This window comes from Choloepus didactylus, chromosome 4, assembly GCF_015220235.1.
Source record: "Choloepus didactylus isolate mChoDid1 chromosome 4, mChoDid1.pri, whole genome shotgun sequence".
NCBI classification, from domain to species: Eukaryota; Metazoa; Chordata; class Mammalia; order Pilosa; family Megalonychidae; genus Choloepus; species Choloepus didactylus.
This window is the reverse complement of record NC_051310.1, coordinates 71,372,394-71,385,262: the sequence shown is the minus strand read 5'-3', so window position 1 is coordinate 71,385,262 and position 12,869 is coordinate 71,372,394. Positions and strand designations below refer to the sequence as shown.

The 12,869-nt window shown below is 35.0% G+C and overlaps 1 protein-coding gene and 1 long non-coding RNA gene across 2 annotated transcripts in view; one reads left to right on the top strand and one right to left on the bottom strand.

The window, feature by feature from the left end:
• LOC119531514 overlaps window positions 1-11,377 on the top strand; it is a 103,354-nt gene extending 91,977 nt beyond the window's left edge. Inside the window, exons 38-42 of the long non-coding RNA XR_005216323.1 lie at window positions 772-896; window positions 3,582-3,674; window positions 3,820-3,926; window positions 7,400-7,514; window positions 8,186-11,377. This is a non-coding gene — a long non-coding RNA (uncharacterized LOC119531514). The remainder of the gene's footprint in view (window positions 1-771; window positions 897-3,581; window positions 3,675-3,819; window positions 3,927-7,399; window positions 7,515-8,185) is intronic.
• On the bottom strand, window positions 2,743-3,758 carry LOC119531513 (UBX domain-containing protein 2A-like). The gene is made up of 2 exons (XM_037832833.1): window positions 3,320-3,758; window positions 2,743-3,275 (listed from the first exon to the last, which is right to left on the bottom strand). Exons 1-2 carry the CDS (start codon window positions 3,742-3,744, stop codon window positions 2,924-2,926), a joined length of 777 nt encoding a protein of 258 aa, XP_037688761.1. The 5' UTR covers window positions 3,745-3,758; the 3' UTR covers window positions 2,743-2,923.
• Window positions 11,378-12,869: the final 1,492 nt, after the last annotated feature.

Below are 12,869 nucleotides of genomic sequence, written 5' to 3'. Positions count from 1 at the left end.
TAAGACATTCACAGAGTGTGTTGTCCAGACAAGTGTGGATTCTTATAACATTTAGTCTTCATAGAATGGGAATATTTTATACTGCGAATATGATTAACTAGCCACTCTGTGTACATCGGCTATGAGTGGGGGACAGTGGTGCATGTTCTTTGAAGGCTGGGCCCTTCACACATAAAGAATTTAGCAACATCCACACTTGCCTACAAGCACATTTCATGAATGTTTTATTGTTAAATTAGGTATATGTTTGTGTATGTACAGTTTATATGTACATACAGGTGCATCTATATTTATATGCACATATATTTTTCTTAAAATGTATAGGGTAAACATATTTTATTTTTGCCAGTAGAAATGTCATACCAAGTCTCTATAGGTATCCTTTTTTTTTTTTTTTTTTTTTTTTTCTTCTGATTAAATATTTATAAACCAAAAAATTCACAAAGGAGGCTTTCATATATGTACATGTAGAACATTCCCAAGGAGAATACAGAAAATATATGGAGTCATGTACTGATTACAATTCAAATGAAAATTATATAATTCTTCATGACAGTCCTCTACAAAACATTTTCTTAGAGATTCCTGAACATATATTAATCATCTTATTTTCCATATCTTAAGGATAAATTCATTGATTTTGTCCTTCCCTCATATTTTTTTAAAGAACAATTATTTTTTTTTACACTATAGAGGGGGCTCCTATGGCTGCTGTAAATATTACTGACAATAAATACTGACTTTCTATTATGTACCTATTCATTTCTGAAGGACCAAAAGAAAGGACCCTCCTTTGTCCTCCTTCCCAATAAAAAGATGGACTTCTGCCATGTGGAAGTTTGGGAGCTAGAAAAGGAAGCATCTTAAAAATGGACTGCAAACAGAAGATACACCTCGTAAGTCAGGTCATCTAGTTATGTGTTTATTTCCCTTTTGTTATTCCTGAGCCTTTAGTAAAAACCTCATTTAAATGTTCCAGCTTTGTCTCAGCTGTACTATAGGACATAAAGCACAGGGTTACATCATGATTAGTTCACAGATAGGGGGAACCACCTCTCTAGGAGGAAATTATGGGGGTGAGGGTCAAAACTTGGAAGTCTATCAGCCCCATCTCACTGGGGAGTCTTCCACTGCCCCCGGTTAAGAGCACAGGTTTTACTTTGCCAAGGTGGAACCTTAGCATTTCCCAGAGAATGGTGCTTTGACCACATACCTAAATTCACCTGATATGAAAAAACGCTGAGATCTGGGACCCACCCCAGATCTAATGAATCAGAATGTGTGTGGAAGATGGCAGGAACTGGCATTTTTGAAAAGCTTCCCCAGTGGTTCTCAGAAGTGGGATCTGGGGACCTCTGGAGGTCCCTGACACCCTTTAGGGGGTCTTTGAAATCAGAACTAGTTTCATCATCACATTAAAACGTTATTTGCTTTCTTTGCTCTCTTATGAGTATGCAGTGGCGTTTTTTCCAGAGAATAATGGTGTGTGAAACTGCAGCAGGTTTTATAGAAGCAGATATGAGAATTCACCTGCCTATGTTAGGCCAGACAGGAAAGCTATTTCCAAAAATGGAAAGCAATGCCACTATTCTCAATAAGGCTTTTTATATTTTGGAAAAGTTTTTTTTTCATTAAAATATTATTTATGTTAACATGTAATGTGTTTATTATTTTAAATGAACAAAAATTTTAACTTTTAATCTCTAATATATAATTGATGGATATAACCTACATAAATAAAAGGTCTTGGTGACCAAAAATTTGAGAACTGCTGCTTTGGTGGATATACCCAGCGTGCATGAACACTGATTCACAGGCCTGGGCCACTTAGTTCCTTGGCACAGAATGAGTAAGCCACCTCAAATCTAATTCAATAGGCCATGTGCAAAAAAGCTTCTTAAACTTAGGATTTTCAGGCAAAGGAATTTAATCTGACAGTGAAATATCAAAGTCTAACTGGTTTTGTTAAAAGTCTAAGTAACAAAGCATGTTTTCTTTGGTGACATCTGAATGCAATAAATCATCCTTTAATGTATACATAGGTTGACTCTGATGAATGAAATGGAAAACCATACTTTACATGATAGTTTTAAAAATAGTCATTAATTAGTAATGTGACAGTATGCACATTAGCGTCTAAGTGGTGGCAGATACATGGCTAACGGCAAATGTAAGTTAAAAACAAAGCCATAATTTTCAAAAATAAAATAAAATAGAAATGTTTCTGGGGAGAGAATAATTTTTTAAAAATTATATTTTTAGAAAATGTAGAAATGTGAGTAGGCAGAATAATATTGAATTATACTAAGCTAGAAAATTTTATTCTTAAATGAAAATACATCTTACATACTGTTGCCAAATTAATATTTGAGAATATCCTGCCATGAGAGAATAAAGATTAGAACACTATGAAGTTTAGGCATAGCTGGGGTGAAAACAGTATCATCCCATCCCATCTCTGTTGTAAAGAATTATATTGATACTTTTAATTTGCAATGTGTAATTTTTAAATTTACTGCCATATTTAAAATCTGAAACAGCTAACATTTTAATAAATCACTGCTGTTTGGGAAGCTAATATTGATTTGAGAATGACAGTGTGAATGTATTTGGCTATGTACACCGTATTAAGACTCTAAATGATATAGTTAATATACCTTATATTGATTTAATTGGTTTTGAAAATAAGTATATTTTTCTCTCTGAGCAGCCTTTTGGAAAAAGTACATTGGATACGGTTTCCAGTCATATTTTACTGTGCTAACTTGTACTTATTTAAGAATTCTCATCAGAAGAGAGTTAAATAGTACTTGAATCAAAGTCCAGTGAATCTGACTTTTCCTTTCCCCCATCTCTGTTTGCATGACCATTTATAACCATCATTTCTCTGCAAGTTTTCCACTTAGTCTATCAAAAATCAATGCTATGAAAGTCCTCTACAAGGGTCAGCAGCTTTTTGGAGTCTCTGAATGATGACAGCGTTCTGTAAATCTGCTTCTTCCAGTGTGAGCGTTTCATCTAGCAATTTGAGGAAAGGAAGAGCTGTGGCCAGAGAAAAGGGAGGACTTCTCTGAGATCCTTGGTATTTTTCGATGAAGTCTTTGATGTGGCTTACCCTATGAGAAATGTTAAATTTCTGGATGACCCTTTTCCCATTGGCTAACCAGATCTGTATATTAGTGATAGGTTCCAAGTTGTTAAGCGGGACAGCAGATATATTATTTTTATTCTTTACTTCAATACTCTTTGCTTTAGAAATAATTTTTGGTGTGGCACTTTTAGGAAGATTTTTGTAAATCATAAATCTGTTTGCTGGAATCTTCCTAGTCTGTGACCCTGGCCTGAGAACGGCTGGAATACAGGCTTCGTTGACACACATATTTCATTTTTTTTATCTTCAACTTTAACATCCAACTCTTCTTTATCAAAAATTCCCTGTAATTCTAAAGGTAATTCCCCCTTTTTGATGGAGTTCAGAAACTGTTGACTCGCACCATCAGAATAACTTCTGAAATCATCATTGACTGTAAACCCATTTTTCCATAATGTGATACTAACATCTACCTGTTTCTTTTCTTCAGTGGGTGACAAGCATTTGGCACCAGTCTTCTGTGCTTCCTCAAAAAGGCTGTCAACAAAATATTCACAATCTGTTTGCTGGTTGTCACTAAGAGGTTGGTTGTCAGAACCTGTTTCATAAACCCATTCTTCATTTATACTTTCAAGATTGTCTACTTCTTTCATTCTCTTTTGCTTTACTCCGGGCACGGCCGCTGGGGGGGGCCGCGCCGCGGTGTCGCCTCACGGCTTCGTCCTCAGTTCCCTCAGGGGCCTCGGGGGCCACCGCCGCCGTTTCGCTGGAGCCCCTCGGACCCGGAGCCCCGCCGCCTCGGAACCACCTTCAGTTTCGGCGGGCGCCTCTATAGGTATCCTTTTAGATTTAAGGCCCAATTTTTAAAATAGAATATAAAAGTTTTTTCTTATGTCATCTTACATATTAGCATTTCTAATACACATATATTTGTAAATATGTTTTGTTAAAGTTCAATGTAAGAAGACCATTTTTCTCTTGCTGATGAAAGTTCTTGCCTGCCTCTGTCTGTTTCTTTTTCTGGATTTTTTGACGGGGTTGACCCAGAGGGTTTGAACTGCCTACTGTATAATCTACAGTATTGTTGCCTTATAAAAATTGCTGCTAACCCAGAACCCTTCTCCCAAAATTTAGAAAAGAACAAAAATGGTTTTATTATTGAATAAGCATTAAACCCGATTTGGATGTGCATCAGAAACAAATCTGCTAATGAGATAGCGAAAAAAACCCAGAATGAAATATCACTCTTTTGTATAGCCAGGTAGACACAATCCATCACATAGTTGTTCTCAACATTAATCAAGTAAGAGCACTTGGTGATACCATTTGCTACACAAAGCTCATCCTAAATTCACCTGGTAATTTGGGTGGCCAATTACCTGTGGTAGTCAATTTCCTTTCTCCAAAGTAAAAATGAAAGTTCTTGTATCTATGTGGCAAACAGATGGCTTCAACCTGGAGTTGGGCGTTTAGGTTCAGCTCCCACTGAGACAAGGAGATAGGGTGCTATCTTCTTGAGGTTTACCTTTCTAAGAAATGACTCTGAGTCCCTTACGGGAAACTGGCAAGAGATTTATTTAGTTTTTAAAAAAGATTTATATATATCTCAAAGGGACAAAAAAAAAGAAGCAGGAGTAGGGAGAATATCTCTTTCTCTTTTGGTACCAAATTAAATTCATTTTTTTTTGAGATTTGTGTTTATCCTTACAACATACTTACATTCTGAAACTATCTCATCATCAAACTGAATGGGGTAAAAGCACTTGTATATTTACCAATAAAAGTATTAGGGCAAGACAGAGAGAGAAGTAAAGTGCCAAACATGAAGTTTACACTATTAAATTCTAACTTAGAATAATGTTTAGATTATAATAAGCTTTTATGTGTACAATCCATATGCAAAGACTGCTGTGTATACAGTAGACACAGAAATTCATTTAGTCTTTCTAGGTACATGGATCACTTATTATATATAGAAATGACTTTTAGAATTGAAGTCACTAAATTTCCTGGTCGTAATTTTTGGTATCATCTCATTGTATAGTTAGTTATTAGAACTTGATGAAGAATATGTTTATATTTTGAAGAAGAATTCATATTTTGACCATGCCATTAAATTTACTCTTTAATAAGCAATACCAAGTAAATAATGAAAAATATTGCAAAATAATGAAACGTTATTTTCTAGTGTCTACACTTTCCAGATGTTTTGAAGTGCCATTGCATTTAAATGCTATAGAAGTAATAAAAGAGAATTTTGTTACTGTCTTTTGCTTATAATTCATAGGATGTGATAAATGTCCTCTAGAAATGGCTATGGAAATGAAATTGCTAGACCTTGATGTACTTGATTCTAGGATTGTTGTGTGACTGTGAGAAGTAAGTGACGAGAAAAATATTTTATTCCATTTTATCCATATTTGGAAACAAATCAGATTACAGCCAGTGTTATGCATATATACAGTTCTTTTCTGTCAGTTTGTAATAATAAAAATGGAGTTCCTTACTTACAAAAACAAGTTTTTTAGATGCTTGGATATATTTAGGTAGGTAATAAGAAATTGAGCTAGTGAGATTACAAATTCTTTAATAACTTTTTTCTTAACATGTATTAAGTAAATATTGTCAAAAATAAGGGAACAACATTTTTGACAGCTGGTTTCTAATATCTTCTTTGGCACGCAGTCTGCTGTGATATGTAGATTTAAAGTATGTACAGAAAACCTGAAGAGCTCACAGATCCCTTAGTGCGTCTCACCTTGCTCCCTCCAAGAAGCATGGTTTCGTGGTTTCCTGCCAGGTGTGAGGCCTGACCAGGGCAAAGCTGCCTACTTATGGGCAGTTAGTTGCCAGAGGTGGACCTCATCTTTGCCTTATTTCTCATTGTGATTCTCGATCAGGGAGTGCTACAGAGGTTATTGACGATGAAAGTTCCTGGTACTGCCAATATCTGCATCGGGAATATGACTCCCAGCCCACCTCCATTGGAATCACTTATTCACCCTCTTACCCATGAGTGCAGGGGTGAGAGCTCTGTACAGGAAACATGTGCTTGTTTTTGTTTGGTAAGGGAGACACAAGATACTACTAGTATACAAATCGCTTTTCTGAGCAACACAGCATTCCTTAACATGCCTAGGATATAACAAGTTAATTAGCATCTTGACGACTTCTAATGTCTCTCTTCCAATAAGTTATTCATCACCAAATGTGACAACATAACTAATGTCCTAAATGAAATTAACAAGTGCCAAGGATTGACACTGAGAAAATACATAATTTGAATATATGATGCAGAGAATGCAGTTTTAGGTTAAAATTAGGTGTTTAAGGGATAAGATTATGGAAGTCAAAAGGATGCTGATACTGGAAAGTCACAGCTGCTGTTTTGGAATTCACCACACAACTAATGGGCAGTGGATTCCAAGTGAAGCCTCAAATTTGGGAATGGCAAGAACTGACTCTCCAGCTTCCTGCTGCCTACACTGTGCCATCTGTATGTGTTTCTCATCTGGTTACTTTTTCTTTTTTTCCTTCCAGGTGACAGTAGATCTAGAAGGAAGGGGAACTTTGACTGTCAGCTCCAGAGAACAAGCTGACACCTTACTTGCCAGTCAGTGGAAAAAGGCCTAAGTTAGAGAGGAGTTGAAAGATCTTGCTCTACTTAACTTGATGACATTTAGTTGCAGCTAATTATTGTTAAGAACTCATCCCAGAACCAGATGAGAGTGGGCACAGTAATTCAGAGTTACAGCAGTGGGGTCTAGGCAGGCTTTTGTGAACGTGGGGGTCTTTCCTCCAACAATACCATCCTGAAACTGAATCTGCCTCTCTGAGACCACTTACTAAGTTGCTCCTTAGCTCCTGATTTGTATGATGGATTCATCCAATGGGCTTTTTTCCCAATTCCTTTTTTTGGATTGCCTGGCACAGAATAATTTTTCAATAAACTTTTTTTGGGGAATAGATATATGAATAGGTCATTTTGAATGATTTGGTGAATAACTTAGCCAATTTAAGCAACAAAAGATAAATGATTAAACAATTAAGAGACTTCATTTTCAGTGGGATCCAGGCATTTCAGACAGTCTTGAAAAGGCACAATAGAGAAGCGCCCTAATAGAATGTGCTGATACCAAAATGTGTAGTTACAGAGCAACTAACTGTAGCTATGAAGCTGTGTAACCAAGTAAGGGAGCAGTTTCTAAATGAAATCTATAGGAGAGAGTAGCAAAGAGTGAATTCTCAGCTTCTAGCTGCATTGCCTGTTCCACTGGAAGTTGAGTTTCTTATTTTTTCCCCTCATAGAATAACTTCATGGGAACTCTTCTGGGAGTGAATGATGCCTATGAATCTCTGAAACAAAACTCCTCAGTTGAAGCACCTCTTCGTCTAACTATTTTCCAAGGGCCACCTTCTGAAGGTATGGTTTTAGTTAGAATAGTCCTTGCCTTGTGGGAAAAGCCATGTCTGGGTAGAAAATGAAATGAGTATTTTCTGAAGGTTAATGACTTTTGGCATGGTTGCCTGACACCAAGGGCCAGATTGCCCGATGAGTTAAGAGCTATAGCTTTTCTTATGTACCTGTGAAGGCATGTGGGCTTTTCTACATCTCAGTACATTTACTGTTAATATGAAGGATCTGCTTGACTTTTCTTTCCTGTTTCATGACTGAGTTCCTTCATGGCTGGATCCATTGTGTTGCCAGAGAATTGTTGCATGCTCGAGATACAGTGGGTTTTTACTAACTGTTAGATGGGAAGACTGACAGTTTTGTCTGAAATAGGTGACCAGTGAGTGAGGGCTCTAGAGCTTTAAGATGCCAAATGCAGAGGGAAAGAGACAGACACAACATCTGAGGTTGTTGAGGACATCAGTCACTTTTTAGCCCAGCGAAGGAGAAAAAGCTCACCAATATCTGCCATCCTTCATGTTAGGGAGTTTCAAAGTCATTTTTCTGGCTTTGACATAGACCCAGCTGCTGTAACTATGGGTTTCTCTGTGTACTGTGTGGTAGATCTGTTGTAGCACATGTAGGGTTTCATAGGAGATGTGTTTCTCCACTTTGCCAATTCTCCCACTGTGTCCTTGCAGATGGTGACCACATGGAAGAGGTGGATTTTTCACAGCTGATGCCATTACTTCTACCACCAGCTTCACCCAAATAATGATACAGTCTTCCTTGTGCATGGAGACTCCCCTCTTTCCTGTGTTGCAGTGGACACCTCCTGCAGATAAGAAATGCTTAACTGAGAAATGCTCATGTTGGGATATCATCAATGAGACTTTAATTTGGGCATGATGACGGTTTCCCTTGCTGCCTGACTCAATCCCAGGAGCCTCAGTAGAGGAAACATAATTGCACAAGACGCTCAAAATGGTGGAATTGCAATCTCAGTGCTCCCCTAAATACACATTTATATTATTATAATTTTCACTTGCTACTTGGTAAATTTTAAAAATGATATTTTAAAGCTCTGCATGATATTTTCAAAACTTCAAAGCATATCTAAAATATAAATTATGTGCCCTCCCTCTCTCAATTCTATCCCCAGTGTTTTCTTCTATTAAGGGAATGTGTGCATTCTCTTAGTTTATGCACACGAGTACACACACAAGCTTTTTGTGGGGGGAGTTCTGGAAGTTGGGCCATATTGTACACACTCTTCTGCAAATTACCTTTCACCTAACGGTCTTTTAAATGGCCCTTCACTATTTCTGTAATATACTTCTGTGCCATTTGTTGAATGACTCTATGACTGTTTTGTAGATGAAATATAATTAAATACCTTAAGCCTTTCTCATTCATAGATATTTATATTAGCACCAAATTTCTGTGCAATAAACCTCCCTATATATAAATTAATTTTCATTGGTCTATTGTCTCATAATAAATTGCTGATATTAAGGATATGCACATTTCAAATTTTTAAAATTATCACAAAATTTCCTTTAAAATGTGATAACAACTTTGTCCTCAAATAGCAATGAATGAGATTGCCAGATATCCCATAACCTTACAGATAGTGGATATTATAAATATTTTAAATCTTTGCCAATGCGATAGCCCAAACTATTGTCTTAAGTTGTATTTCTTTTGTTTTCATTGCATTTGATCATTTTTCATAGGTTTATTGGCCATTTGTATTTTTAAATCTCTTTTTTTATGTCCACATTTGGGGTGGGTGAAGATTTTAATCTCTTCCTTATTTTGAAGAACTCATTTATTATTTAGGAAATAAGCTTTGGATTGTCAAGCATTACATTTTTTATCCACTTTTCAAACTTTGTTTTTTGTTAAAAGAATGTTTATAATTGTTAAATGTTCAAGTATAACCATGTTTGCTTTTATGGCTTCTCAATTTCATGACATTTTTGGAAAAATATTTATACTGAGCCCATAAAACTCTTCGCTTATGCTGACTTCTAATTCTTTTCTGTTATTTTTAATTCAAATTCTTAATTCATGAGGAATGGGTTTGTTTTGGAATATTAAAGTTGTCAAGTATTTACCATTATTTGCCATTATTTGCTAATGATTGCCCATTTATCTGTAATGCCATCTTGCACATATGCTGTATTCTCATCTGTGACTGGCTCCATTTCTTTCTGTGAATCTGTGTGTCTCTTTTTTGCCTTCTGTCTCGTGTCTTCTCGTTGGAAAGAATTACAGTTTAGACTGCAATTTCATCAACTTTAATTAATTTAGGGGGGAATTGGTATTTGATAATATTGTCTTCTTCAAGGACAAGGTATGTTTCTCTTTTTATTCAATAATTTTTGTTGCTGTTATTAGTTTAACTTTTGTGATGGGGGAATTTTCTTTCAGTTTATTTTCTTACTGATTTTTCTGTATTTGACAGTTTTATGGGGTTCTTTTGGTTTGTTTTTGGAAGTTCAGTGGTTACCTTACTGTTCTAGTTGCTTTTCAGATTACTGTCTTTTCAAAGTATGCAAGTAAATTCTTTGCAAATACTACTGATTTTGATTCTGCCCTTCCAATTTATCTGTGTTTGGTTATGTTCATATGCACTTATTGATACTTTCAGAGCACTTGATTGTGGAAATATTTCCTACCCTTGATTTAATCAGGTTTTAATGGGAATATTTCCTGGATTTGACCAGCACATTGTTGATAGTCTCTTACTCAAAAAGGCCACCACAAACTGCTGTGAGCAAGCAAAGAGGAGTTTATTAAATTCACTGCAGCAAGGGAAAACACCGTCTTGATAGGGGTTTAATAGTGTTCAAAAGTGGGAAATTAATGCTACGGGGTCTGGACTGTAATAATTTAAGGTGGGTTTTTTCTAGATAAGGAATTGGTTCGGAATGGAAAATTCATGTTGCCTTGGTACAGTGAGGTGGGACTCTTGATATGAGTCTTGTTTTGTGGAATTGCTGTCTGGTAAGTGACCTGTTCGCCTATGTGAGTAAGGAAATATCAGTGATAGAGGAGCTGTTTGCTTAGATAGCAAAATGTGATTTTATTTATTGGTTAGTAGTTTTATCTTGCTGGGAAGGGCTTTCCTGGGATGCTTTCAGAGCTTAGTCTCTACAAATAAAATTATTTCGATGTGGTGGTCTCAGTCATCAAAGTTAGAAGCTTATTATAAATCTGTGCTGTTTTTATCATGTTAGGAAAGTCTCCTTTTTTATTTTTCTAAGAAATTTTAATCAAAACTAGGTGGATATAATCAAATGGTTCTCACATAAACAACCAATTGTATTATTCTTCTTTTACACTTTTATCATTGTGAAATTGATCATTTTCTGTTATTGAAACCTCCTTTTATCCCTTGAATGCATGCTATTTGGTTAAAAAAAGTTTTACTCATAAATTCCTGTTGAATTTTGGTATTTTAGTTTGTTTTGGAGTTTTGCAAGTATACTGTTAAGTGAAATTGATCTGCAATTTTCTTTTTTGTGCTATTTTTGTCATGTTTTTACATCAGATTTTCTAGTTGGGTTACAATAATTTTGAGGATTTTGTTTTTACTCTATTCTAGAATGGGTTAAAAAGGTCTTGCTTACTTTCAGTGGTTTAGGTGAACACATCATATGAATTCTGTTTTTGTTGGTTTAGAGTGAAAGTGATGCTAACTGCCTAGAAAAACTTTCTCACATTCTGTTATGGTTATTGCTTGTTTTTTGTTTGTTTGTTTGTTTTATATCTTTTTTGTTTTATATCTTATTTTTGTGAATTTTTTTATTTTCCAAGGTATTTATTCTTTCTGTATTCCTTTGGCTTTTCTTTCCTAATAAACTTTTAAACATCTGTGTAATCCATTTATTTTCACTTTTTCTTGGTTATGAAAATACTTTTAGCTAGGACATTTAATCAAAGCACAGATGTGCTCTGTTTTACCTTTTGTAAAGCCTTTCGTTATGAACATACGGAGTGTAAGGAGAAAATAACAGTGGACTTGCACATACCAGGACCCCAGAAGCCACCATTTGACCATATTTGCTTCATGTTATTTTTAAAGTATTCTCAAATATGTTAGAGAAATCAAACCCTTCTTTTTCTCCCTCTGAAGTCTTATGAAAATTGTATTTTTAAAATCATATTACAAAATTCAGAATTTACGAAAGGGTATCCTATGAAAGTAATCTGCCTTCTCAATTCTGTTCTCCCTGGCCACCTGTTTCCCCATCCCTAGAGGCAACTAGTGTTAGCAGTTTCTTGTTTTTCCTTTCACATGTGCACATGTGGACACACACATATATACGACTAAATGTGTGTATTGGTGTATAGGTAATTACATCTCCATATACTTTTATGTTGTTTTATAACTTTCTTTTACATACTTATGTGATATAGAAATATTTAGTATTTCTAGCAGACTTTCATATCTGTATGTTAGTAGCTTCCTTATTATTTTAATGTTTTATATTTATATATAGGTAAAATTTAAATAGAGTTGAGCAGTACATAAATATTAAATATTTCTTAAAGTATTCCCATATAACTACTGCCTTATTGAAGAGATAGACTCTTTTTATCACTTGAGAACTTATCTTCCTGCCTTCTTCCAGCCAAGCCTAATTCCCAGATGCAACAATATTCAGATTTCTATCACCATAGATTCGTTTTGCCGATTGTAATATAAATGGCATTGCATGTCATGTTTCTGGTTTCTTCTACTCATCATAATTATATTGAGATTTATCCATATTTTTCCCTATATCACTAGATTTTAAAATTTTCTTTTTAATTGCCAAGTCATATTCCATTGAATGGACATACAATATTTTATTTATCCATTCTTCTATTGGTGGACACTGGTTGCTTCCAGTTTTTAGCTATTTTGATTATGTTAGCAGATCTTTTATGTAATTACTTATAAATGGAATTTCTTGATCATAAATTAGATGTTTATTTTTATAAGAAATTGCTGAAGAGTCTTTTAAAAAGGTGGAAATTTTTCACAATCTAAATCAGCATTGTATGACATTTTCAATTACTATACATTAGCACCAGAATTTGAAATTGTCAGTATCTAAAATCATATCCATTTAAGTGGATGTGAGGTGTATGTTACTGTGACTTCAGTTTGCCTGTTGTGTACTTATGAAATTAAGCAATTATTCATGTGATTATTGGCCAGGTGTAAGTCTTCTTTAGTAAAATTTCTCTTTAAAATTTTTCCAAACTTTTAACTTTTTATTTTGAAATAATTTTAGATTTACAGGAAAGTTTCAGAAATAGTGCAGGGTTCTTGTATATTCTTTACTCAGCTTTCCAGAAGTTAATATCATATATAACCATTATTATAGC

Coding starts and splice junctions, on each gene's coding strand:
- LOC119531513 (XM_037832833.1), bottom strand. CDS start 3,744: ATGAAAGAAGTAGACAATCTTGAAAGTATAAATGAAGAATGGGTTTAT. Junction 3,276..3,319: donor CAGGGTCACAGACTAGGAAG/ATTCCAGCAAAC, acceptor TCTTCCTAAAAG/TGCCACACCAAAAATTATTT.